The following is a 27,433-nucleotide window of genomic DNA, read 5'->3' as shown; positions in this document are numbered from 1 at the left end:
AAAATGAAAAGAGCCTCAGGGACCTGTGGGACACCATCAACCGTACCAACATACACATAATGGGAATGAGAGCAGAGGGAATTCCCTGGTGGTCCAATAGTTAGGACTCTGTACTTCCAGTGCAAGTGGGCTGGGTTCAATCCCTGGTTGTGGAACTAAGATCCTGCAAGCCATGTGGCACAGCCCCCCAAAAATAAATATAAAAATAAAAAAAGAATGAGAGCAGAGAGAGAAAGGGCAGAAATAATATTTGAAAAAATAATGACTGAAAACCTCCTAAATGTAACCATTAATGTAACCATCAAATGTAACCATTTGATGTAACCATTAATCTGTACATCCAAGACGCTCAACAAGCTCCAAGGAAGATAAAATCAAAGAGATCAACACCTAGACACATCATAACCAAAATGTCAAAAAACAAAGAGAAACTTGAAAGTAGCAAGAGACAAGGCACTCACCATATCCAAGGTATCTTCAATAATATTAACAGCTGATTTCTCATCAGAAACAAGGGAGTCCATAAAAGGTTGACATATCCAAATGCTAAAAGGAACCATTACCAAATAATTCTATATCCAGCAAAACTGTCCTTCAAAAATGAAGGAGAAATTAAGATATTCCTAGATAAACAAAAATTGAGAGAATTTGTCACAAGCAGACCTTCCCCACAAGAAATACTAAAGGCAGTCCTTCAGGCTGAAATGAAAGAACACAAGACTCAAATTCATATGAAGAAATAAAGAGCACCAGAAAAGGACACTGCATAGGTAATCAGAAAAGGTAGTATAAATATATTTTTGTTTATAACTCTGTTTTTCCTATCTGATTTTAGACACAGATATATAAAGCAATAATACTGTATCAATGGGCTTAAAATGCATAAATATGTGACTTATGTGACAATGATAGCACAAAAGAGAAAGAGGGAACAAAGATACATTGGGGCAAAGTTTTTATATACCATTGAAATTACACTGACATTAATTCAAACTAAGTTTAAGTTAAGGTGTTAATTGTACTTTTCAGCTAATCACTAAGCAAATTATTCCAACAGTATAGTAAAAACCAAAAGGATTAAAGTGGTATACTAGGTAATACTTATTTAACACAAAATAAGACAGTAATGGAAAGATCCAGGAATAAAAAGACATAAGACATATAGAAAACAAAGAACAAAATGGTGAACCTAAGTTCTACATTATTAGTAATTACATTAAATATAAGTCGATTAAACATTCCAATCAAAATGCAGAGATTGTCAGAATCAATGATGGAAAAAAGCATGATCCAACTATATTATGTCCACAAAAGACACAATTTAGATTCCATAACATGAATAGGTTGGCAGTAAAAGGGTGATAAAAGATATACCATGCAAATAGTAAACAAAAAGAGCTAATATCAGATAAAATATACTTAAAAAAAAGATTACTAGTGACAAAAAGGAACATTTTATAAAGGTAAAAGAGTCAATCCATCAAGAAAAGATAATTGGTATTAAGTATACATGCAGCTAACAATATAGCCCCCAACACATGAACCAAAAACTGGGAAAATTAGATAATTCAACAGTAATAGTAGGAGACTTCCATACCCCCACTTTCAATAATGAAAAGAACAACCAGACATAAGATCAGTAAGGAAATATAATACTTGAACAACACTATAAACCAGCTAGATGGATACTTAGCAAAATCACAAATTTGGAAATACAATGTATTCCTAAATAACCAATGGGTCAAAAAATAAATCACAAGGGAAATTAGAAAGTACTTTGAGAGAATGAAAAGGAAAATACAACAGACTTATGGGATACAGTGAAATCAGTGCTTAGAAAGAAGTTCATAGCTGTAAATGTCTACATTAAAAATTATAAGGGCTTCCCTGGTGGCACAGTGGTTGAGAGTCCGCCTGCCAATGCAGGGGACACAGGTTCGTGCCCTGGTCCAGGAAGATCCCACATGCCACGGAGCGGCTGGGCCCGTGAGCCATGGCCGCTAGGCCTGCGCGTCAGGAGCCTGTGCTCCGCAACGGGAGAGGCCACAACAGTGAGAGGCCCGTGTACAGCACACACACACACAAAAATATGATGAAGACATGACAATTAAATACAGTATAGTACCCTGAGTTGGATCCTGGAAGAGAAAGAGGACATTAACGGAAAAACTGTGAAATCCAAATCAAGTCTGAAGTCTAGTTAATAGTAATGTACCAATGAATGATTCTTAGTTTTGACAAATGTACATGGTAATGTAAGATGTTAACAATGGTGAAAACCGGGTGAGGAATATAAAGGGATTCTCTGTATTACCTTTGTAACTTTTCTATAGATCTAAAATTAATTGCAAAATAAAACTTCATTTGAAATAAAAAGTAAGGTCACCACACCACCAGAATAGCTAAAATCAAAAAGATGAAAAATACCATGTGGTGACAAGGATGCGCAGCAATCAGAACTCTCATTCACTGGTAGCCAGAATGTACAATAATTTGGTACAATAAATTGGTAAAATAATTTTTTAAAAATATGATTGGCAGTGTGATACAATAAGATATATATATATATATTTGGTCTTTGTCCTTGGTTCCTGACACAACTTCTAAAACCCTTGTAATTTCCTGAGCGACAGGGTTGACAGGAGGCATCTTTTGGTATAATATTTGGTCTTTGTCCCCACTGATGTTGATAGGAGAGTTTTTTGTTATTCATAATGAGCTCCTTTCAACTTACCTGAGTTTATGCTAATGAAATAACTGGTGGTAGGGGGTGCTTCAGGATGATAGCTTCAGGATGGTGGCTGGTTGCCAGGAAGACTAAGGCATGATTAGAAGTTTGGAACCTTTCACCCCACCCCCTGAACTCCTAGGAGGGGAGATGGGTTAAAGACTGAGTTAATCACCAATGGCCAGTGATTTAACAAATCATGCCATGTAATGAAACCTCCATAAAACCCCTAAACAATGAGGTTCAGAGAGCTTCCAGATTGGTAGACACATGGAGGTGTTGGGAGGGTGGCACTCCCGGAGAGGCATGGAAGCTTCTGTGCCCCTTTCCCCATACCTTGTGCCCTATGCATTTTTTCTATTTGGCTGTTCCCAAATTGTATCCTTTATAAAAACTGGTAATAGCAAGTAAAGTAATTTCCTGAGTTCTGTGAGTCATTCTAGCAAATTATTAAACCTGAGAAGGGGGTTGTGGGAACCCCCATTTTATAGCCAGTTGGTCAGTAGTACAAGTGGCAAACCAGGACGGTGTCTAAAATGGAACCCTTGTGGGACTGAGCCCTTAACCTGTGGGGCCTACATTAACTACATTAACTACAGTGTCAGAATTGAATCAAATTTCAGGACACCTAGTTGGTGTCTGGAGAACTGGAGAATTGGCTGATGTGGGAAAACACACACACACACATTTTGTATCAGAGTAAAAACAGCTCAGGCTGTATCTGTTAACATGGAATGTATTATGCATAACCCTGTAACCCAGCGATTTCACTTCTATGGACATACCCAACCAAGATGCGTACATGTCAAGCAATACATTTTTATAGCAATGCTATTCATAAAAGCCCACTCTGGAAGCTAACCAAATGTCCATTAACATTACAAGAGATGAATAAGCTGTGGTACAGTCACACCATGAAATACCAAATAAAAATAAAGCAACTTCAAGCAACAATGTGGATGAATCTCATAAACATAATGTTAAATAGAAAATGTCAAAACAAAAAGAATATGATTCTAATTATAGAAAATGCAAAAACAGGTACATCTAATACTAGAATTTGGGACAGCAGTTGGCCTTGGAGGAAGGGCTAGTGACTGGAAGGGGAAACAATCAACTCTTCTGAAGTGATAGTAATAGTCTCTTTTAATCTGAGTGCTAGTAATAAGGTTAAGTTTGGTGTGTAAAGATTCATCAAGTTGTATAATTATGATCTGTGTATTTTTCTTGCATATATTTCAATAAAAAGTTTTTTTAAGTAAGGTCATTCTTCAACAGAGATCATTTCATATTTTGAATAACAGAATAGTAAATAAAACAAAATAATTTTATATAAAAGGCTTGCTAAAAAAACTATTCCTTTTTAAAAAATACAATAAAAATAAAATAAAAACAACATATCTTTTTTTAAAGCCTTGCTAAGCTATGTACTTTACTAATTTTCATAAATTTCACGAGGTGCATAATATTGTATATATAACAGGATATGAGTGGAACTCTTTCTTTTGCTCTGGAATTGTCAACTAAAGCACAAAGCTGGGGGAAAGTGCCAGTAACACATATTCTAAAGAAAGCTACCTATAATTAAGGCCAGCTCCTTCTCTAAGGCTTATTAAAAGGTGGTAGAACAGGCCTAACAATCACCAAATACCTCTCTTATTCCAAGTTATTTTAAGGAAACTGGGAGGTTAAAGCACAAAATTTCCACTTAGGGGGTAAAGACAGGTTGAAATACTCATCCCCGCGACTCCCAAGACAAGTGAGGATATAACTTTAAAAAGCAGCCTTATAAGAAGGGGAGACTGGCATCTCATTCCCTAAGTGGATATAAACCTAGGCAGAAAATTTGTTTATCTGTCTTTGTGTCTGCCTGAGCAAAGGAAAAAGAAATTAGAGAAAGATAGATGGCAGAGAGCGGGAAAGGGGGAGTCAGAAGTAGAGCATTATGCACCACCATTTAGCATTGAAAGGTTGAATGAATTCCCCATGGATTAAGTGGACATGTCGAAGCTAGCTAGAAATGAGCCACCTTGTTAGTGGCACCTGCTCCACAGGGCTGACTGCTAAGTAAAAGACTCCAGCAGCAAGATGATGAGGAGTAAACAGCAAAGGGAGGTAACTGAGGTCATACTGGAAAATGCAAGTCAAAACCAGATTTTGTACATCAGGGACCTATGTACTGGTGAATGCCAGAAAGTGATAAAATTTGCCCAAGATGTCATTAGTTGTGAACATTGATAGATTAAAAAAATGAAACCATTTCATGCTGGTATAACAAATAATTGAAACTTTAAAGAAAATGGTTTCATGTCTATGTGTGTGATACCAGATATATGGTATGTGATAACAGAGACTTATTTTTTATTAAAAAAATTACTACTTTCTTAGAAAGTTTAGCAACAAACCTTTGGTAATGGTGTAGATAAAGTATTTTTGGCAGATGTCCACAGACAGTCTCTAATATCTTTTGATTTGCCGTAATCAGCTGATGGGAATTTTCCAGATATATTTTGTGAAGGAGCTGCTTTAGAATCAAGTTTCCAACAGCTAGTTTCAGGTGTTTCCAATAAAGATGTCTGTGTTTTCTATATTGAACAACAGAAGTGAATAAAGTCATCATTAAATGTCATTTTAATTAAAGTACACCAACTAGAAGAAATATCACTGAAATAAACTAGAATTTACCCCCAAATTTAGTATTGATTAGATAACTTTGAATAAATTTCACTTATCTTCTTTGTCACTTTATTTTCCCATTTAAGATGAAAATGGTATCTGCCCCTCTTTGCCTTCACAGAGCTGCTATGAAAACAAGTAAGACATCTCAACTCCCTATTTGACCAAAAGTTGAGAATTCTCCAGAGAAAAATCTCTATTCCTGGTGGCAAAATAATCTTAATCTGAGGTTCATTCCAATAGCTAACAGCCAAAGGGCATTCTCTTTTATGCTTCCATATTTCCTCTATCACCTATAAAAATATCAGCTTTTCCTATCCACCAGCTTCATTCCCCTCCAAAAAAAAAATAGAGAAGAAAAATTATGAAAGTAAAGAACTAGAGAAATTTTCAGGAAAATTTTCAGGGCAAGGTAAAGGTAGCTGATTAGAAGGCACAAACTACTATGTATAAAATAAATAAGCTACAAGGATATATTGTACAGCACAGAGAATATACCCTATATTTTATAATAACTATAAATGGAGTATAACCTTTAAAAATTGTGAATCTCTATGTTGTATACCTGAAACTTATATAATACTGTAAGGAAACTATACCTCAATTAGAAAATAAAATATAAATTTTTAAAAAGGAGCTAAATGAGGTAATTTGAAGGTTTCTTGCCCAGTTTTAGTGATCTCACTTCATTATCCTTTTTCCAATAGGTATGAATTTTGGCAGCATTTTTTCCACAGAGTTGCATTTCTATATCCTTTTCCATAAATATTTCTATATCATAGCTGATAACACAATTTTAATGAAAGCAAATTTTCTTCTGCTCTCTGGACTCATCAGGAGTCATCTTCAAAATCTCCAAAATGTAACTGCTTTCATGGACAAATTTTTCTTACCCAAAAGGACTGAGAATAGCAACTACACCACCCTGTGGTCATATCTTGGAATCTAACATTTCCCTGGTAGCCTAAAATAAAATGCACCAGCATTCTAGACTACTGAAATAACCCTCTTTGTAATACATCATGAAAATGTATATACTTTCCTACAAGTTACATTCTTTTCTGAATATTACATTTCCAATGATGCATATATACAGAACATTCATGATTTTCTCTGTTGTTCTTTTTAAACAAACATTTATTCGGCATTTCCTATGTGCCAAGCACTATTTTAAATGCTTCACAAAGCATTAAATGAGATAATATTCTCATTTAATCTTCATAACAACTTTAGGAAAAAGGTACTATTATTATCCCTAGGTGATAAAACTGAAGCATGAAGAAGTAACGTTCCCAACCTCAGAACTGTTTGATAAACCTAATGATTATTATATATAAGGCTTGTGATACTTCAATATTGTTGGAATAAAGCATAGCACACAAAAGCCTATTAAATCTTTTCATTTCTTTTATCATTTTCTCATTATTTGCTATATATATATATATCTAGACACCGAGACAAAATATAGGGAATTAACTAATCTACTTGATAACATATATAAATAATAGACATATATTACTGGAATTATACATGAATCAAAACAACTCCATAAGAATGTGATATATACTTTCATAATATGAACACATTCTATATTTAGAAATAAATATTGGAGTTTAACCAATTTATTATCTTCATCAGACACTTCGCTTAGACTATATCTAACCCTCCTGGCTAATTTTAATATAACAATAATTTCTCCATATATAATGTTTTCAAATGTCTATCACAGTGTCCGGACATATGAAGCATCTAATATTCACTCACAGGTGCAGTATTTCTTTCTTTCTTCTCTTTGAACCCAAATGTAACAAAATTATAGCACTGTCTATACCAAAAAAACTGAACATTGCTGTTTGGTATAGACAAACAACATACTCTTATGTTAAACAAACATATACAAACAATATACAAACAAACAAGACAAACAATATACTGTTACATTCAGCTTATAGTTAAAGCAACTTCTGTGGGGACTTAGGAGACTACATCACTGTGTATAAGGAATATTTAATCATTTTAACTAAAATTTGCAATAAAACTCTTCTGTAATAATTCTATATTACCAACTGGATTAGAAGCTGAATATAACCTCCTTTTCTCATACCTGATGCTTCCTTCTATGTACAGGGAACATTCTTAACTTCTCTCTGCTTCCTTAGGGAAACAGCAATGACTTAATGGGATTGTTGAATATGGAAGGAGTAACGGGGGACATAGTTCAGCCCCTTCCTTACTCCTCCTCTTGGGTACCAAAAGAAGTACACATTCTACTCTATGCCATACATTTTACAAGAGCAAGCTATTCAAGTAGGTACACTTGTCCCAGTCTAGCTCTACCTGTGATAGAGTAGATAAACTTGTTTAATTTAGGATTTCAGGATTAAGAAATCCTGTTGCCTTCAAATATAAGCCACACTGTCCAATATTATTTGTCAATAATAAAGATATTATGTTGATTTTCACTGCCTTTCTCAGTTGGCTTAGACTTAAGAGAGCAAGATGTCATTTATTTAGCCCTCTCAAACCTCAAAATTAAACACAATCTAAACATGAGCTTTAGAATTTTTAATTGAAATATTTCCCCCCAATGTTGGAAATTTCTCAAGAAACACAGAAGTACCTAACTAATTTAATGCTATAATAAAAACTATAAAATAATAAAATCTCTAAATTTCCAAATGACAAATGCTTTGAAATTTTTTAGCTAATGCTTTTGAATTAATAAATAGAAACAATTTTGAAAATGAAATTGTGTGATATATATATATATATATTTAATTTTTATTGGGGTATAGTTGACTTACAATGTTGTATTAGTTTCAGGGGTACAGCAAAGTGAATCTGTTATACATATACACATATCCAGTCTTTTTTAGATTCTTTTCCCATATAGGCCATTACAGAGTATTGAATAGAGTTCCTTGTGCTATACCATAGGTCCTTATTAGTTATGTATTTTTATATAGTAGTGGGTATACGTCAATCCCAATCTTCCAATTTATCCCTCTCCCATCCTTACCCCCTGGTAACCATAAGTTTATTTTCTACATCTGTAACTCTATTTCTGTTTTTTAGATAAGTTCATTTGTAAATTCCACATATAAGAAATATCATATGATATTTGTCTTTCTCTGTCTGACTTAACCTCACTTAGCATGATAATCTCTAGGTCCATCCAAGTTCCAGCAAATGGCATTATTTTGTTCTCTTTAATGGCTAATATTCCATTGTATATATGTACCACATCTTCTGTGTGATATATTTTTGATGTTATTTTCCCATTTATGAACAAAAAAATTTACTAAGTAGATGTTAGAAAGTGAAATGGTTATAAAGAAATCTATGAGAGTTATATAAAACTCTTACCTTGTCTTTTTTTTCTTTGAGAGTAACTGTGTTTTCTTTTGCCTCTCTTTTGAGGTTTGCCTGTTAAAAATGAATATCAAGTACATACAATGAAGTCATTACTATTATAAAAAATTAATGTTCCTATTATCAAATCTTTCCTAAGAAGTATTAACAAAGAATACTGCCTTCTAAATCTTATAAAATAATGAAAAGAAAAACAAATTAGTTCCTTTCTACAAAGGTATGTTATTTGATTTTGATTATCTTTTTAAAAATTTCTGATCTGTCTCCAGCAGTTATCTGTGGACTCGTTAAGTCCTTTAAAACGCTGAATCTCAGCTTTCTCATTTGTAAAATGAAGTGGATGGATCATCTTATAAAGTAAGGGTATATACAAGTAACTAACTGTAAAGAGCTGCAAAGAGATCCAAAATATTGTGAGCCTTTAGAGGCAGAATTCCCTTTTTCTCTGTGTATGGAGAAAAGCAATTCAGTTGGACACTGAATAATCAATTTTCAACTTGAGATAAACAGGTATGAGAGAGAAAAAGAAAGTACCAAAAAAGTATAAAATACTTACAAAATAATACATCATTTCTCTAGTACTCCAGGAAATAATACATTTTGCTGGAGATTAGGGCATGTGTATTCAGTGGGAAAAAAAGAAAAATTAACCCTGGCCTAGAGAAAAGAATATGTGCAATGCCTTTAATATGACAATCATCTGGAAAACAGAATGGTTACAGCTCCAAGGAGCCTTAAAGGTCTCAGAGAAGAAAAAGTTTCAATAAGCACAACTTTAGGCAAACTTGCCTTGCCTGCCCATGATGCCTATGCCAATACCTGCACTCACTGAATGTCTGTGTACACCATGGTATCTCTCCTAAAGTGCTGCTCCTAACCAGAGAACACACTTCACCATGAAAGAAGCTGGCAATAAGCTGATGTAACAGTAGTCACTGCCCTTATTATGCATCCTATCAACTACCAATAGTTGATCTTCAGTTATCACAACTGGTGTCTACTCTATGGGGATGAAATGCTGTCTTCTAGGATAAAGTATACCCTCTATACTAGCTAAATTACACTGATTCTCAGAATACATATCTTGGCTTCTAGAGGATGGAAGGGAGAAAGCACCTCCCAAAACTGCACTTTCTCTACAACTCTGACTTTTGCTTCTCCAGAGATCTTCGTACAGTCTGTTCTAATACAACATGGGTTTCCAAGGTGTGAATTAGCTCATATACAAAGGTGTATCTTTGGTAGTGTCTAATTAATCATGAGTTCCCTAAGACCAAAGTGATAGGCAGTCCACTAAGGTACCTATTTAATCTGAGTAACTAAAAAATGCCTGTAATATGGTCTGGCAAAGAGAGGATTGACTTGAGGCACAGGAGTAAAATATGATAGCCCTGTGCCCAAATTTCAGACCTGAATAAATTTACAAAACTAGAACCCTCTAAATTAAACAAAAGCCTGGTACTATTGTGGAAGGATTTTGCAATAATATCACAAATCCATACTGAATCCTTCCTACTACCATGTGCACTGAAATACTAAGACTTATGGGTAATTGGACATTATTGACTATTAGCTAACACCAATTCTTGTAACCCATAACGTTATTATTTTTTCACTAGTTTGAATGCTGGTGTACTGGGGTCAAGTGATAAATAGCACTTAATCCAAGTCCACCTCATGGTGAGCCCATGGAACCATAAACCTATCCTGTGGTCATTTCTTTAGATCCTGAGTATACAGCTGAATAGATGAACTCAATAAGTGGCAAAATCCCCATATTCGTTCTGACTACAGAGTGAGAGATTTTTATATTTGGAAGGACCAATTGGAAGACTTTAGAACTCTCCTTCCATATCAAGAATGTAAACAAATATACAAAATACCACATCTCACTAGGCAGAGATTAAGGCACCATCAAGAGATGAAATATATAGGAAAGGTGATTTAGTACAGTCTCACAAAGCCAACCTATTTTAAGTGGAAGCTAAGACTGTCATTCAGTAACAATTTCTTCATACCAACTGGTATGTAAAATAGGTCAAAATCGGGATTGGCATATTGACTAGGATCAAAATTGGAAACTAAGAAAAAGTTTCATACAAAACATGAGCTCAACTTAAATAATGAAATTGTGATTACAAAACAGAATATGTGTTTTTATTAATCCTGATAATGTAAAATAATAAAACATAAAAATTGTATACGCAAAAGAATAGGCAGTAGGAGAAAGTATTAGATATACTGTTTAAAAATATAAAGGTAACGAGTAAAATAATTTAAAAAACTATATACACCTCCCAAATCAACCAAAAATACACACACATAAAGTTTAGAGAAAAAGACAATAAAATAAATATTAATATGTGATATAAAATAAAATGACAAAAGCATGATTAAAATATATATCATATTGATAAGGGTTAATATCCAGAATATGTAAGGAACTCACACAACTAAACCAAAAAAAAAACCCAAATAATTTTTAAATGGGCAAAGGACATGAATAGACAATTCTCCAAAGAGGATATACAAATGGCCAACAAGCGTATGAAAAGATGCCCAACATCACTAATTACAAGAGAAATGCAAATCAAAACTACAATGAGCTATCACTCACACTCCTTAGGAGGATGACCACTATCAAAATAATAGAAAATAAGTGTTTGTTGGCAAGGATGCAGAGAAATCGGAACCCTTGCACACTATTGGCGGAAATGTAAAATGGTACAGTTGCTACAGAAGACTGTATGGTGGTTCCTCAAAAATTAATAATAGAATTACCATATGAGCCAGGAATCCCACTTTTGGGTATATATCCAAAAGAATTCAGAGCAGGATCTCCAAGAGACATTTGCACACCCATGTTCATTAATTACAACATTAATCACAATAGACAAGAGGTGGAAGCCACCCAAATGTCCATCACAGATGAATGGATATTCATCCATGTGGTATATACATGCAATGGAATATTAGACAGCTTAAAAAAAAAGGAAACTTTGTCACATGCTACAAATGGATGAACCTTGAGGACATTATGCTAATTGAAATAATCCAGTTACAGAAAGACAAATACTGCATGGTTCTACTCATATGAAGTATCAAAAGTAGTTAAAATCATAGAAACAGAAAAAAGATGGTTGGAAGGGGAATTAGTGTTTAATGGATTTAGACTTCCAGTTTTGCAAGATTAAAAAGTTCTAGAGATCTACTGTACGACAATATGTATATGCTTAAAACAGTTAAACTGTATACACTTAAAAAGTGTTAAGACAGATGGTAAATTTAATGATACGTATTTTTACCATGATTAAAAAAAGTAAAACTACAACCATTCTATCTTATGAATATCAATATGAAGGTACTAAGTAAAAATATTAGCAAACAGAATCCAGCATCACATTAAAAATACTTCATGACCAAATGGAGTTCATTCCAGAAATGCAAGAATAATTTAAAAATACAAATCATATCAATAAATACTATTGGGAAAAATAAGCTACTAAAGAAAAAGAGACACTCAGATTAGAGACACCATCAGGGTTAATAAGAAATGGACAAAAACATATAAGACAAACAAGTCCAAAAAGAAAGTTAGGATCACAACATAAATATCAGGCAAAGCTGGCTTCAAAGCAAAAAGGACAAAGATGAAAGATACAGTTTCCAAGGGGAAATTAATTAGTATAAAATTTTACATAATGAATAGTATTCATCAAAACATGTAAAGCAAAATTGGCTGAGAACTCACAAAGAAGAGAAATATAACAGTAATAAACCCTTAACTCCTTCTTTCAGCTCATGATTGATCAAACAGAAAAAATATATAACAAAGTTAAAGTAGATGTCAAAAAAAACTGATACAGTAGATCAAACTGTTTGGTAAAGGTGGAAGAGTGAAGGCAGATTATAAAATCTTCCCCTCCCTACACTAACAAAAAAGTATAAAGGGAGGGAGGAAAGGTAAGTAGTCAAGAACTGGCAAAAATGAATTCAACAATAGAAACATACCATACCAGGCCATAATCTCTGATTCTAGTGAAGGTTCAGCTTGAAAGATATAGAGTACAGCTGTGCTGATTTGACTCAATGTGTCTCCTAACCTAATCACTACTTACATGGTATTGGTGAAAGTGAACACATATAATAATGAGAAGAACTGTCACTAATATACCTGAATTTGTAAGAAGAAATCTGAGGGGATAAGCAGGCAGTCCAAGAAAAAGAAGCCTAGGAAATGCATGAAAAATGACTAAACCGTATCATTTTGGTCTCTCTAGTCTGGACAAAAAAGCATAACAACCATACCCGTACAGAATTAATTATCCTTGCCAATAAATAGAACATATTAGAAATAAAGTCAAAAGACAAAATGTAAAAAAGAAGAAAAGATTCCCCTGAAGGAGCAGAAAACATAAAAAATATGAGATTCATTAAAAAACCATGTGAATTTTGTCCTTATCCCTGGGTCCACCTCTCATCACCTTGTAAGTGGGGTATACCAAATCATGATATTCTTATCTTTTCCCTCATAAAATTTGGTGAGTGAGGAAATACAGCTTGGAAGAGAGATTGGAAAAATGGCAAAAATGAATAACCATAGCTTATCCTGTTGGATAGACACATGGGCTCCAGGGCTTCAGCCTGAGTTGGTTAAAAGATGTGAAGCCTGGGCTTCCCTGGTGGTGCAGTGGTTGAGAGTCCGCCTGCTGATTCAGGGGACACAGGTTAGTGCCCTGGTACAGGAAGATCCCACATGCCGTGGAGCGGTTGGGCCCGTGAGCCATGGCCGCTGAGCCTGCACGTCCAGAGCCTGTTCTCTGCAACGGAAAAGGCCACAACAGTGAGAGGTCCGCATACCTCAAAAAAAAAAAAAAAAAAAAAAAAAAAAAAAAAAAAGATGTGAAGCCTAAGGAAAAAATCACCACAAAAAAACTACAGACCAATTTTTGTTATGAATCTAGGTGCAAAAATTCCTCAACAAAATACTAGCAAACCAAATCTAGCAGAATACGAAGAAGATTATATGTCATGACAAAGTAGGATTTCTCCCAAGAATTGAAATTGAATTTCATCAAAATTAAAGACTTTGTGCTACAAATGATACCATCAAGAAACTGAAAAGACAATTCAAAGAATGGGAGAAAATGTTTAAAAATCTTATATCAGATAAGGGACTTGTATCTAGAATATATAAAGAACTCTTAAAACTCAATACTAAAAAAATAAGTAACCTAGTTTTAAAATAGGCAAAGTATCTGAATAGATATTTCTCCAAAAAAGAAATACAAATGGCCAAGAGCACGTGAAAAGATGATCAACATCATTAGGCATTAAAGAAATACAAATCAGGGGTTTCCCTGGTGGCGCAGTGGTTGGGAGTCTGCCTGCTAATGCAGGGGACACGGGTTCGAGCCCTGGTCTGGGAGGATCCCACATGCCACGGAGCAACTAGACCCATGAGCCATGACTGCTGAGCCTGCACGTCTGGAGCCTGTGCTCCGCGACAAGAGAGGCCACGATAGTGAGAGGCCCGCACACCGCGATGAAGAGTGGACCCCGCTTGCCACAACTAGAGAAAGCCCTCGCACAGAAACGAAGATGCAACACAGCCAAAATAAATAAATAAATAAATAAAAACTCCTACCCCCAACATCTAAAAAAAAGAAAAAAGAAAAAAGAAATACAAATCCAAACAAAAATGATATACCATGCCACACCCACCTGGATGATTATATTAAAAAAAGACAACAACAAGTACTGGTGAGGTTGTGGAAAAATTGAGACCTTCATGCACTGCTAGTGGGAATCCAAAATGGTACAGTTGGTTTAGAGAACAGTTGGGTAGTATCTTAAAATATGAAACATAGAGACACCATATTACCTAGCAATTCTACTCCTACATATATAATCAAGAGAAATGAAAACATATATCCTCACAAAACTTGTACACAAATATTCTTAACAGCATTATTCATAATAGTCAAAACGGAAACAACCTAAATTTCCATCAATTGATAAATGGATAAATAAAACAGTATACCCATATAACAAAATATTATTCAGCAATAAAAAGGAATGAAGTACTGATATATGCTAGGACATGGTTGGACCTTGAAGATATTATGCTCAGTGAAACAAGACCATATATTACATGATTTCATTTAAGTGAAATATCCAGAAGAGGTAAATCTTATAGAAACAGAAAGTAGATCATTGATTGACTAGAGCTAGTGAATTTGTTGATGGGAGCCAAGGGGGAGGTATAATTGCTGCTGGGGGGTTGATACATATATTCTAAAACTATGTAGCAGTGATGGTTGCACAACTGTCAGTAACTGTCAATATATTTAAAAACAACTGAATTGTACACTTTAAATGGATGATTATATAGTACATAAATTATATGTCAGTGAAACTGTTTTAAAAAACTTTCAAAGGGCCTCCCTGGTGGCGCAAGTGGTTGAGAGTCCGCCTGCCGATGCAGGGGATACGGGTTCGTGCCCCGGTCTGGGAGGATCCCATATGCCGCGGAGCGGCTGGGCCCGTGAGCCATGGCCGCTGAGCCTGCGCGTCCGGAGCCTGTGCTCCGCGGCGGGGGAGGCCACAACAGTGAGAGGCCCGCATACCGCAAAAAAAAAAAAAAAAAAAAAACTTTCAGAGCTGAGCAGGGAAACAGACAAAGTTGGGGACTTTAACACCCCTCTTTCAGCTACTGATAGAATTACTAAGCAGAAAATCAGCCAAAATATATAAAACCTGAACAACACAACTAACTAATTAGGTTTAATTGACATTTATAGTACACTCCACCAACAATAGCATAACATACATTTGTTTCAAGCACTTATAGATCATTCACCAAGACAGACCATATTCTGGGCCATAAAGTGAACCTCAACAAATTTAAAAGAATAAAACTGCTATGGACTAAATGTTTGTATCCCCCCAAAATTTATATATCAAGGCCTTAACACCCAGTGTGGAATGTGGTTTGAAGGTAGGGCCTTTGAGAAGTAATGGGGTTTGGATGAGGTCAGAGCGGTGAAGCCCTCATGATGGGACTGGTACCCTTATAAAGAGTTGAAGAGACCAGCGTTCTCTTTCAGCCATGTGAGGACATAGCTAGAAAGTAACTGTCTTCAAGCCAGGAAATGGGCCCTGACCAGAACTTTACCACGCTGGCACTCTGATCTCAGACTTACAGCATCCAGAACTGTGAGAAATAATATTTGTTGTTTAAGCCATTCAATCTATGGTATTTTTGTTATAGTATTCCATAGACAAATACAGAAATCATAAAAATTGTATTCTCTGACCATAATGGAATCAAACTAGAAATCAGTAACAGAGAGACAACAGGAAAATCTTTGAACACATGAAAATTTGAAAACAAACTTTTAATTAATCAATGGGTCAAAGAAGAAGTCTCAAAGAAAAATAAAATTATAAGAACTGAATGGGGAGAGGGGGAAGATGGCGGAAGAGTAAGACGCGGAGATCACCTTCCTCCCCACAGATACATCAGAAATACATCTACACGTGGAACAACTCCTAGAGAACACCTACTGAACGCTGGCAGAACTCCTCAGACCTCCCAAAAGGCAAGAAACTCCCCATGTACCTGGGTAGGGCAAAAGAAAAAAGAATAAACAGAGACAAAAGAATAGGGACGGGACGGGACCTGCACCAGTGGGAGGGAGCTGTGAAGGAGGAAAGCTTTCCACACACTAGGAAGCCCCTTCATGGGTGGAGACTGCGGGTGGTGGAGGGGGGAAGCTTCGGAGCCATGGAGGAGAGCGGAGCAACAGCGGTGCGGAGGGCAAAGCAGAGAGACTCCCGCACAGAGGATCGGTGCCGACCTGCACTCACCAGCCCGAGAGGCTTGTCTGCTCATCCGCCAGCGGGGCGGAGGCTGGGAGCTGAGGCTCGGGCTTCGGTCAGATCGCAGGGAGAGGACTGGCAGCGTGAACACAGCCTGAAGGGGTTAGTGGACCATGGCTAGCTGGGAGGGAGTCTGGGGAAAACTCTGGACCTGCCGAAGAGGCAAGAGACTTCTTCTTCCCTCTGTTTCCTGGTGCGCAAAGAGAGGGGATTAACAGCGCTGCTTAAAGGAGCACCAGAGATGGGCGTGAGAGCACGAGACCCCAGAGACGGTCATGAGACACTAAGGCCGCTGCTGCAGCCACCAAGAAGCCTGTGTGCGAGCACAGGTCACTATCCACACCTCCACTCCTGGGAGCCTGTGCAGCCCACCACTGTCAGGGTTCCGTGATCCAGGGACAACTTCCCCAGGAGAACGCATGGCGCGCCTCAGGCGGCTGCAACGTCCTGCCAGCCTCTGCCGCTGCAGGCTCGCCACACACTCCGTGCCCCTCCCTTCCCCTGGCCTGAGTGAGCCAAAGTCCCCGAATCAGCTGCTCCTTTAACCACGTCCTGTCTGAGTGAAGATTTATTATTTTTTCCCCTTTTCCTCTTTTTGTGAGTGTGTATGTGTATGCTTCTGTGTGAGATTATGTATAGCTTTGCTTTCACCATTTGTCCTAGACCATCCGTTTTTGTTTTTTTTACTTAAAAATTTTTTTTTCTTAATAATTATTTTTTATTTTAATAACTTTATTTTATTTTATCTTCTTTCTTTTTCTTTCTTTCTTTCTCTTTCTTTCTCCTTTCCTTCCTTCCTTCCTTCCTTCCTTTCTTTCTTTCTTTCTCTTCTTTTTCTCCCTTTTATTCTGAGCCGTGTGGATGAAAGGCTCTTGGTGCTGCAGCCAGGAGTCAGTGCTCTGCCTCTGAGGTGGGAGAGCCAAGTTCCGGACACTGGTGCACAAGAGACCTCCCAGCTCCACGTAACATCAAATGGTGAAAATCTCCCGGAGATCTCCATCTCAACACCAACACCCAGGTTCACTCAACGACCACCAAGCTACAGTGCTAGACACCCTATGCCAAACAACTATCAAGACAGGAACAAAACCCCACCCATTAGCAGAGAGGCTGCCTAAAATCATAATAAGGCCACAGACACCCCAAAACACACCACCAGGCGTGGACCTGCCCACCAGAAAGACAAGATCCAGCCTCATCCACCAGAACACAGGCACTAGTCCCCTCCACCAGGAAGCCGACACACCCACTGAAACAACTTTAGCCACTGGGGACAGACACCAAAAACAACGGGAACTATGAACCTGCAGCCTGCAAAAAGGAGACCCCAAACACAGTAACATAAGCAAAATGAGAAGACAGAAAAACACACAGCAGATAAAAACCCACCAGACCTAACAAATGAAGAGGAAATAGGAAGTCTACCTGAAAGAGAATTCAGAATAATGATACTAAAGATGATCCAAAACCTTGGAAATAGAATAGACAAAATGCAAGAAACAGTTAACAAGGACCTAGAAAAACTAAAGATGAAACAAGCAACAATGAACAACACAATAAATGAAATTAAAAATACCCTAGAAGGGATCAATAGCAGAATAACTGAGGCAGAAGAACGGATAAGTGACCTGGAAGATAAAATAGTGGAAATAACTACTGCAGGGCAGAATAAAGAAAAAAGAATGAAAAGAACAGTCTCAGAGACCTCTGGGACAACATTAAATGCACCAACATTCGAATTATAGGGGTTCCAGAAGAAGAAGAGAAAAAGAAAGGGACTGAGAAAATATTTGAAGAGATTATAGTTGAAAACTTCCCTAATATGGGAAAGGAAATAGTTAATCAAGTCCAGGAAGCACAGAGAGTCCCATACAGCATAAATCCAAGGAGAAACATGCCAAGAAACATGTTAATCAAGATGTCAAAAATTAAATACAAAGAAAACATATTAAAAGCAGCAAGGGAAAAACAACAAATAACACACAAGGGAATCCCCATCAGGTTAACAGCTGATCTCTCAGCAGAAACTCTGCAAGCCAGAAAGGAATGGCACGACACATTTAAAGTGATGAAGGAGAAAAACCTACAACCAAGATTACTCTACCTAGCAAGCATCTCATTCAGATTTGATGGAGAAATTAAAACGTTTACAGACAAGCAAAAGCTGAGAGAGTTCAGCACCACCAAACCAGCTCTACAACAAATGCTAAAGGAACTTCTCTAGGCAAGAAACACAAGAGAAGGAAAACACCTACGATAACGAACCCAAAACAATTAAGAAAATGGGAATAGGGAGATACATATCGATAATTACCTTAAATGTAAATGGATTAAATGCTCCCACCAAAAGACACAGACTGGCTGAATGGATACAAAAATAAGACCCATATATATGCTGTCTACAAGACACCTACTTCAGACCTAGGGACACAAACAGACTGAAAGTGAGGGGATGGAAAAAGGTATTCATTTCAAATGGAAACCAAAAGAAAGCTGGAGTAGCAATTCTCATATCAGACAAAATAGACTTTAAAATAAAGACTATTACAAGAGACAAGGACACTAAATAATAATCAAGGGATCGATCCAAGAAGAAGATATAACAACTGTAAATATTTATTCACCCAACATAGGAACACCTCAATACATAAGGCAAATACTAACAGCCATAAAAGGGGAAATCGACAGTAACATTCATAGTAGGGGGCTTTAACACCCCACTTTCACCAATGGGCAGATCATCCAAAATGAAAATAAATATGGAAACACAAGCTTTAAATGATACATTAAACAAGATGGACTTAATTGATATTTATAGGACATTCCATCCATAAACAACAGAATACACATTTTTCTTAAGTGCTCACAGAACATTCTCCAAGATAGATCATATCTTGGGTCACAAATCAAGCCTTGGAAAATTCAAGAAAATTAAAATTGTATCAAGTATCTCTTCCGACCACAAAGCTATAAGACTAGATATCAATTACAGGAAAAGATCCATAAAAAATACAAACACATGGAGGCTAAACAACACTACTTAATAACGAAGTGATCATTGAAGAAATCAAAGAGGAAATCAAAAAATACCTAGAAACAGGGCCTCCCTGGTGGCGCAGTGGTTAAGAGTCCGCCTGCCGATGCAGGAGATACGGGTTCGTGCCCCGGTCTGGGAGGATCCCATATGCCGCGGAGCGGCTGGGCCCGTGAGCCATGGCCGCTGGGCCTGCGCATCCGGAGCCTGTGCTCCGCAACGGGAGAGGCCACAACAGTGAGAGGCCCGCATACCGCAAAAAGAAGAAAAAAAAAAAAAAATACCTAGAAACAAATGACAATGGAGACACGACAACCCAAAACCTTCGGGATGCAGCAAAAGCAGTTCTAAGAGGGAAGTTTATAGCAATACAATCTTACCTTCAGAAACAGGAATCATCTCAAATAAACAACCTAACCTTGCACCTAAAGCAATTAGAGAAAGAAGAACAAGAAAACCTCAAAGTTAGCAGAAGGAAAGAAATCATAAAGATCAGATCAGAAATAAATGAAAAAGAAATGAAGGAAACGATAGCAAAGATCAATAAAACTAAAAGCTGGTTCTTTGAGAAGATAAACAAAATTGATAAACCATTAGGCAGACTCATCAAGAAAAAAAGGGAGAAGACTCAAATCAATAGAATTAGAAATGAAAAAGGAGAAGTAACAACAGACACTGCAGAAATACAAAAGACCATGAGAGATTGCTACAAGTAACTCTATGCCAATAAAATGGACAACTAGAAAGAAATGGACAAATTCTTAGAAATGCACAACTGCCAAGGCTGAATCAGGAAGAAATAGAAAATATGAACAGACCAATCACAAGCACTGAAATTGAAACTGTGATTAAAAATCTTCCAACAAACAAAAGCCCAGGACCAGATGGCTTCACAGGCGAATTCTACCAAACATTTAGAGAAGAGCTAACACCTATCCTTCTGAAACTCTTCCAAAATATAGCAGAGGGAGGAACACTCCCAAACTCATTCTACGAGGCCGCCATCACCCTGATGCCAAAACCAGACAAGGATGTCACAAAGAAAGAAAACTACAGACCAATATCACTGATGAACATAGATGCAAAAATCCTCAACAAAATACTAGCAAACAGAATCCAACAGCACATTAAAAGGATCATACACCATGATCAAGTGGGGTTTATTCCAGGAATGCAAGGATTCTTCAATATATGCAAATCAATCAACGTGATACACCATATTAACAGATTGAAGGAGGAAAACCATATGATCGACTCAATAGATGCAGAGAAAGCTTTCGACAAAATTCAACACCCATTTATGATAAAAACCCTGGAGAAAGTAGGCATAGAAGGAACTTTGCTCAACACAATAAAGGCCATATATGACAAACCCACAGCCAACATCATCGTCAATGGTGAAAAACTGAAACCATTCCCACTAAGAACAGGAACAAGACAAGGTTGCCCACTCTCACCACTCTTTTTTTTTTTTTTTTTTTTTGCAGTATGCGGGCCTCTCACTGTTGTGGCCTCCCCCGTTGCGGAGCACAGGCTCCGGACACGCAGGCTCCGGACGCGCAGGCTCAGCGGCCATGGCTCACGGGCCCAGCCGCTCCGCGGCATATGGGATCCTCCCAGACCGGGGCACGAACCCGTATCCCCTGCATCGGCAGGCGGACTCTCAACCACTTGCGCCACCAGGGAGGCCCCTCACCACTCTTATTCAACATAGTTTTGGAAGTTTTAGCCACAGCAATCAGAGAAAAAAAAGAAATAAAAGGAATGAAAATCAGAAAAGAAGAAGTAAAGCTGTCACTCTTTGCAGATGACATGATACTATACATAGAGAATCCTAAAGATGCTACCAGAAAACTACTAGAGCTAATCAATGAATTTGGTAAAGTAGCAGGATACAAAATTACTGCACAGAAATCTCTGGCATTCCTATACACTAATGATGAAAAATCTGAAAGTGAAATCAAGAAAACACTCCCATTTACCACTGCAACAAAAAGAATAAAATATCTAGGAATAAACCTACCTAAGGAGACAAAAGACCTGTATGCAGAAAATTAAAAGACCCTGATGAAAGAAATTAAGGATGATACAAATAGATGGGGAGATATACCATGTTCTTGGATTGGAAGAATCAACATTGTGAAAATGACTCTACTATCCAAAGCAATCTACAGATTCAATGCAATCCCTATCAAACTACCACTGGCATTTTTCACAGAACTAGAACAAAAAAATTCACAATTTGTATGGAAACACAAAAGACACCGAATAGCCAAAGCAATCTTGAGAATGAGAAACGGAGCTGGAAGAATCAGGCTCCCTGACTTCAGACTATACAAAAAAGCTACAGTAATCAAGACAGTATGGTACTGGCACAAAAACAGAAAGATAAATCAATGGAACAGGATAGAAAGCCCAGAGATAAACCCACGCATATATAGTCACCTTATCTTTGATAAAGGAGGCAGGAATGTACAGTGGAGAAAGGACAGACTCTTCAATAAGTGGTGCTGGGAAAACTGGACAGCTACATGTAAAAGTATGAAATTAGAACACTCCCTAACACCATACACAAAAATAACCTCAAAATGGATTGAAGACCTAAATGTAAGGCCAGAAACTATCAAACTCTTAGAGGAAAACATAGGCAGAACACTCTATGACATAAATCACAGCAAGATCCTTTTGACCCACCTCCTAGAGAAATGGAAATAAAAAAAAATAAACAAATGGGACCTGATGAAACTTCAATGCTTTTGCACAGCAAAGGAAACCATAAACAAGACCAAAAGACAACCCTCGGAATGGGAGAAAATATTTGCAAATGAAGCAACTGACAAAGGATTAATCTCCAAAATTTATAGGCAGCTCATGCAGCTCAATAACAAAAAAACAAACAGCCCAATCCAAAAATGGGCAGAAGACCTAAATAGACATTTCTCCAAAGAAGATATACAGATTGCCAACAAACACATGAAAGAATGCTCAACATCATTAATCATTAGAGAAATGCAAATCAAAACTATAATGAGATATCAGCTCACACCAGTCAGAATGGCCATCATCAAAAAATCTAGAAACAATAAATGCTGGAGAGGGTGTGGACAAAAGGGAACACTTGCACTGCTGGTGGGAATGTGAATTGGTACAGCCACTACGGAGAACAGTATGGAGGTTCCTTAAAAAACTACAAACAGAACTACCATATGACCCAGCAATCCCACTACTGGGCATATACCCTGAGAAAACCATAATTCAAAAAGAGTCATGTACCAAAATGTTCACTGAAGCTCTATTTACAATAGCCAGGATATGGAAGCAACCAAAGTGTCCATCAACAGATGAATGGATAAAGAAGATGTGGCACATATATACAATGGAATATTACTCAGCCATAAATAGAAATGAAATTGAGTTATTTGTAGTGAGGTGGATGGACCTAGAGTGTGTCATACAGAGTGAAGTAAGTCAGAAAGAGAAAGACAAATACCGTATGCTAACACATATATATGGAATCTAAGAAAAAAAAAAGGTCATGAAGAACCTAGGGGTAAGACGGGAATAAAGACTCAGACCTACTAGAGAAGGGACTTGAGGATATAGGGAGGGGGAAGTGTTAGCTGTGACAAAGTGAGAGAGTGGCATGGACATATATACACTACCAAACGTAAAACAGATAGCTAGTGGGAAGCAGCCGCATAGCACAGGGAGATCAGCTCGGTGCTTTGTGACCACCTAGAGGGGTGGGATAGGGAGGGTGGGAGGGAGGGAGACGCAAGAGGAAAGAGATATGGGAACATATGTATATGTATAAGTGATTCACTTTGTTATAAATCAGAAACTAACACACACTTGTGAAGCAATTATACTCCAATAAAGATGTAAAAAAAAATAAAAAAAGAACTAAATGAACACAACAACACAACATATCAAGACATACGGGACACAGCCAAAGCAGTACTGAGAGAGAAATTTATAGTACTAGATGCTTACATTAGGAAAAAGGAGAGAGTGATTTTAGCAAAATGGAAGAATAGGCATTTTTACCATCCTCCCCATCGAGAAGACAGATTTTGGCAATCATCCATAGATCAGAATACCTCTGTGGAAGTTCTGGAGTGCAAAAGAGAACTTCCAGCAGAGCATTAGAGCAAAAAAAAAAAAAAAAAAAAAAAATCCCAGATTGAATACACTGAAGAAGATAAGAAGAATGGTTTCATTTTACCCACATCACCCCCTCTCCCAAGACAGTACAGCACAGTTCCCAGAGAGAACCTGTTAAGTCAGCAATTTTTCCCATGGGGAAAAGTGAGACCATGAAAGTAAGCACATAGCTTCCCCAACTATGCAAAACACTGCCAAATATTTGCAAACCATATATGTGATAAATGGTTAATGTCAAAAACATATAAAGGACTCATACAATTCAATAGCAAAAAGCCAAACCAATTTAAAAATTGGCAAAGGATCTGAGTAGATATTTTTCCAAAGAAGATATATAAATGGCCAACAAGTAAATGAAAAGGTATTCAACATCACTAATCATCAGGGAACTGCAAATCAAAAGTACTATGAGATGGGCTTCCCTGGTGGCGCAGTGGTTGAGAGTCCGCCTGTCAATGCAGGGGACACGGGTTCGTGCCCCAGTCCGGGAGGATCCCACATGCCGCGGAGCGGCTGGGCCCGTGAGCCATGGCTGCTGGGCCTGCGTGTCCGGAGCCTGTGCTCCGCAACGGGAGAGGCCACAACAGTGAGAGGCCCGTGTACCGCAAAAAAAAAAAAAAAAGAAAGAAAAAGTACTATGAGATATATTACATCATGTTTGTTGGAATGGCTATTATCAAATAAAACAAGAGATAAATGCTGGCATCGATGCAGAGAAAAAAAGAACCCTTGTGCACTACAGATGGGAATGTAAATTGGTTCAGCCCCTACAGAAAACAGTATAAATATTCTTCAAAAAAATTAAAAATGGAACTATCATACAAGTCAGCAATTCTACTTCTGAGACTACATCCAAAGGAAATGAAATTATTATGTTGAAGAGATATCTGCACTCCCATGTAGCATTATTCACAACATCCAATACATGGAAACAACCTGAGTGTCCATAGACAAAGAATGGATAGAGAAAGTGCAGTATATATATACAATGGAGTATTATTCAGGCGTAAAAAGAAGGAAATCCTTTCATTTGTAACAACATGGTTAGACCTTGAGAGCATTATGCTAACTGAAATAGAGAAAGACAAATACTATATGATATCACTTATATGTGAAATCTTAAAAAACAAACAAAACACAACTAAATTCACAGAGAAGGGGATTCGATTTATGGTTACAAGATGCAGGGTTTGGAGAGATGGGGAACTGGATGAAGGTGGTCAAAAGGCACAAACATCCAGTTATAAGACAAGTACTAAGGATGTAACGTATAACATGATGACTATCATTAACACTACTGTATGGTACATTTGAAAGTTGTTAAGAGAGTAAATCCTAAGAGTTCTCATCACAAAGAAAAAACCTTTTTTTTCTTTGTCTTTCTTTTTCTTAATCTATATGACATGATGGATGTTAACTAAACTTATTGTGGTTATCATTTTATAATGTATGTAAGTCAAATCATGCTGTATACCTTAAACTTATACAGTGCTGTCAATTATATCTCAATAAAATTGGGAAAAGGACCTGGAAGAAAGAACATTAGGAGTGGTTTAATACAAGGAAGTATTATTCCTCTTTTACTAAAACAGTAGGATAAAGGTAAATATGTATGCTACAATTGCAGGTGAAGTGAAAGCCACTTAGTCATTTCTTTGACAAACATTTGTCGAAAACAGAAAATTTTCAAAGCACTATGCTCAAATAAAGGAAAGACAAAGATAAATAGACATAACCCCAGCCCTTGAGGAACTTGAAATATAATGGGGCACAGAGTGACATAACTATTTTAATATAAGAGCAAAATACTATGAGAATACTTATATACAGTCAGCTCACATTTGCAAGATAAAAGATATGTGAAGTTTTCCATAGGTGGAGAAAAGAAGAAAGAAATTAAATGCAGGAAACAAAGTGAACAAATGCATAGAGGTTTGAAATTGCATGTTACCTAGGCATGTTGCAGAGTGATTAGGGAGCAGGATTTGGAATCATGCAAAATAAACCTAGATTTGAATTCTAAGTCATTCTATTTTTTTTATTATGTGATCCTGAATAAATAAGCTAACCTCTGTAAAAATGGAGATAATAAGTATTGTTTATAGAACTGATAAAGATTAAATTATATATAAGTAGTATATTCAGCACAGTGAGCTGTCATACAGAAAGGAAAAAAAAGTATTTGTCATTTTAAAGTGCGAGTCAATTCACTTTGTCAATTCCAAAACACTATACAAATATAAGGCATTATTTTTTTTCTGAAACATGATCAATAGCTAAAAAACACATCCAAATACATAAGTACTTCATAATATATGAAATAATATTTCTCAAATATTTATACCTGAAAGCTCTCCTACTCTTAAAGTATACTTATATTTATATGTCTTTAATATTTAAACAAGGGAATATGCTAAATGCTTCTGAAAAAAAGCTAATGGGGAAAATTATATTTTAAATTCTTACTCAAATTTATCCTATTATTTTCTAATATGACATGTTTATAAAAACTTAAGTTACACCTAAAACTTAAAATTATTTACTTTATCTGTAATGCCACAAAACCTACTTTTTCTTCTCTTTCTATTTCAAGTTGTTTCTTAGCAGAACAAAGTTCATTCTTGAGATTGGATAGTTCAGTCTCCTAAAGAAAAAGGAACATGAAGCTTATAAGTGCATCCATGTATTTCTTAAGACAATAAAAATGCAAACTAGTGTTTCAAAAAAATTTAGTTTTATAGAGAAATAACTTCACTCATGAAATATATACACTGTTTAAAACCCTACTGATATGAAGGCTCCTAGTTGAATATAACTAAAGATTTCATTTAGACAAATTTTGTATAGTTTGCTCTAAAGAAATGTTTAACACTATGTATATCTCTCCTTCTCATTCTCTCCCAATCTATCTCACTCCTCCTTTCCCAAACTCAATCAGAGCTCAAAACTTATTCGTAACTGGAGTTTATAACTTTTCATTTGAAAAACAGAGTTCGTTTTACCATTTCAAAAATAAGATTAGAAAACCACCTACCTATAAGATCTGTAACATCCCTTTCAGATTTATGATTATTTGATTCTATAGTACAAAATTATGGTTTTATTTATTATTCTTTACTACCAGCCATGCTGACATGAAAATTGGCTTCTACTGCTATTTGTTCTCACCAAAGATGCTTTCATTGATGACTGTTCTTGTTCTTTGCTCTTATAAAGTCCTAATTCTGAGTCTCTTTCTTCAACAATTTTATCATATTGGTGCTATATTAAAAAGAGAAACCATTTTAGGTATATTAGAAGCCCAAAAGATTACATTTTAATATGACTGGTATCCTTATGCATTTAATATTTATAAAAAATGATGTTTATGAATTCAGTAATACATATTTGAGCTATTTTTTAATTTTTTCAACTACATTTTTTAATTCTAACAATAAAAACAATGAAACATAGATAACTGTCTTGGAAATAACCCAAGAGCAAGAAATAATTTTTAAAATTAGAGATACTGAATTTCATAATTTATAAAAAGGCTAGAAACACAGGACCTCTTCGAAAAACGAATGATTCCAGAT

At 36.4% G+C, this 27,433-nt stretch overlaps 1 protein-coding gene across 2 annotated transcripts in view; it reads right to left on the bottom strand.

Annotated features, from left to right (window-relative positions):
• Nucleotides 1–27,433, bottom strand: part of SYCP1 (synaptonemal complex protein 1) — a 183,178-nt gene that overhangs the window by 10,375 nt on the left and 145,370 nt on the right. The window contains exons 25-28 of one of the 2 annotated variants that reach the window (XM_060086663.1): nt 27,027–27,119; nt 26,428–26,502; nt 8,771–8,830; nt 5,134–5,313 (exon numbers count right to left, since the gene is read on the bottom strand). In XM_060086663.1, coding sequence (XP_059942646.1) covers nt 5,134–5,313; nt 8,771–8,830; nt 26,428–26,502; nt 27,027–27,119 — 408 coding nt within the window. The remainder of the gene's footprint in view (nt 1–5,133; nt 5,314–8,770; nt 8,831–26,427; nt 26,503–27,026; nt 27,120–27,433) is intronic. The other variant, XM_060086670.1, reaches the window with a different exon arrangement.

The sequence above is a fragment of the Mesoplodon densirostris genome, chromosome 2 (genome assembly GCF_025265405.1).
Source record: "Mesoplodon densirostris isolate mMesDen1 chromosome 2, mMesDen1 primary haplotype, whole genome shotgun sequence".
NCBI lineage: Eukaryota > Metazoa > Chordata > Mammalia > Artiodactyla > Ziphiidae > Mesoplodon > Mesoplodon densirostris.
Note: the sequence above shows the minus strand (reverse complement) of the source record. Positions and strands in the feature narration are given on the sequence as shown.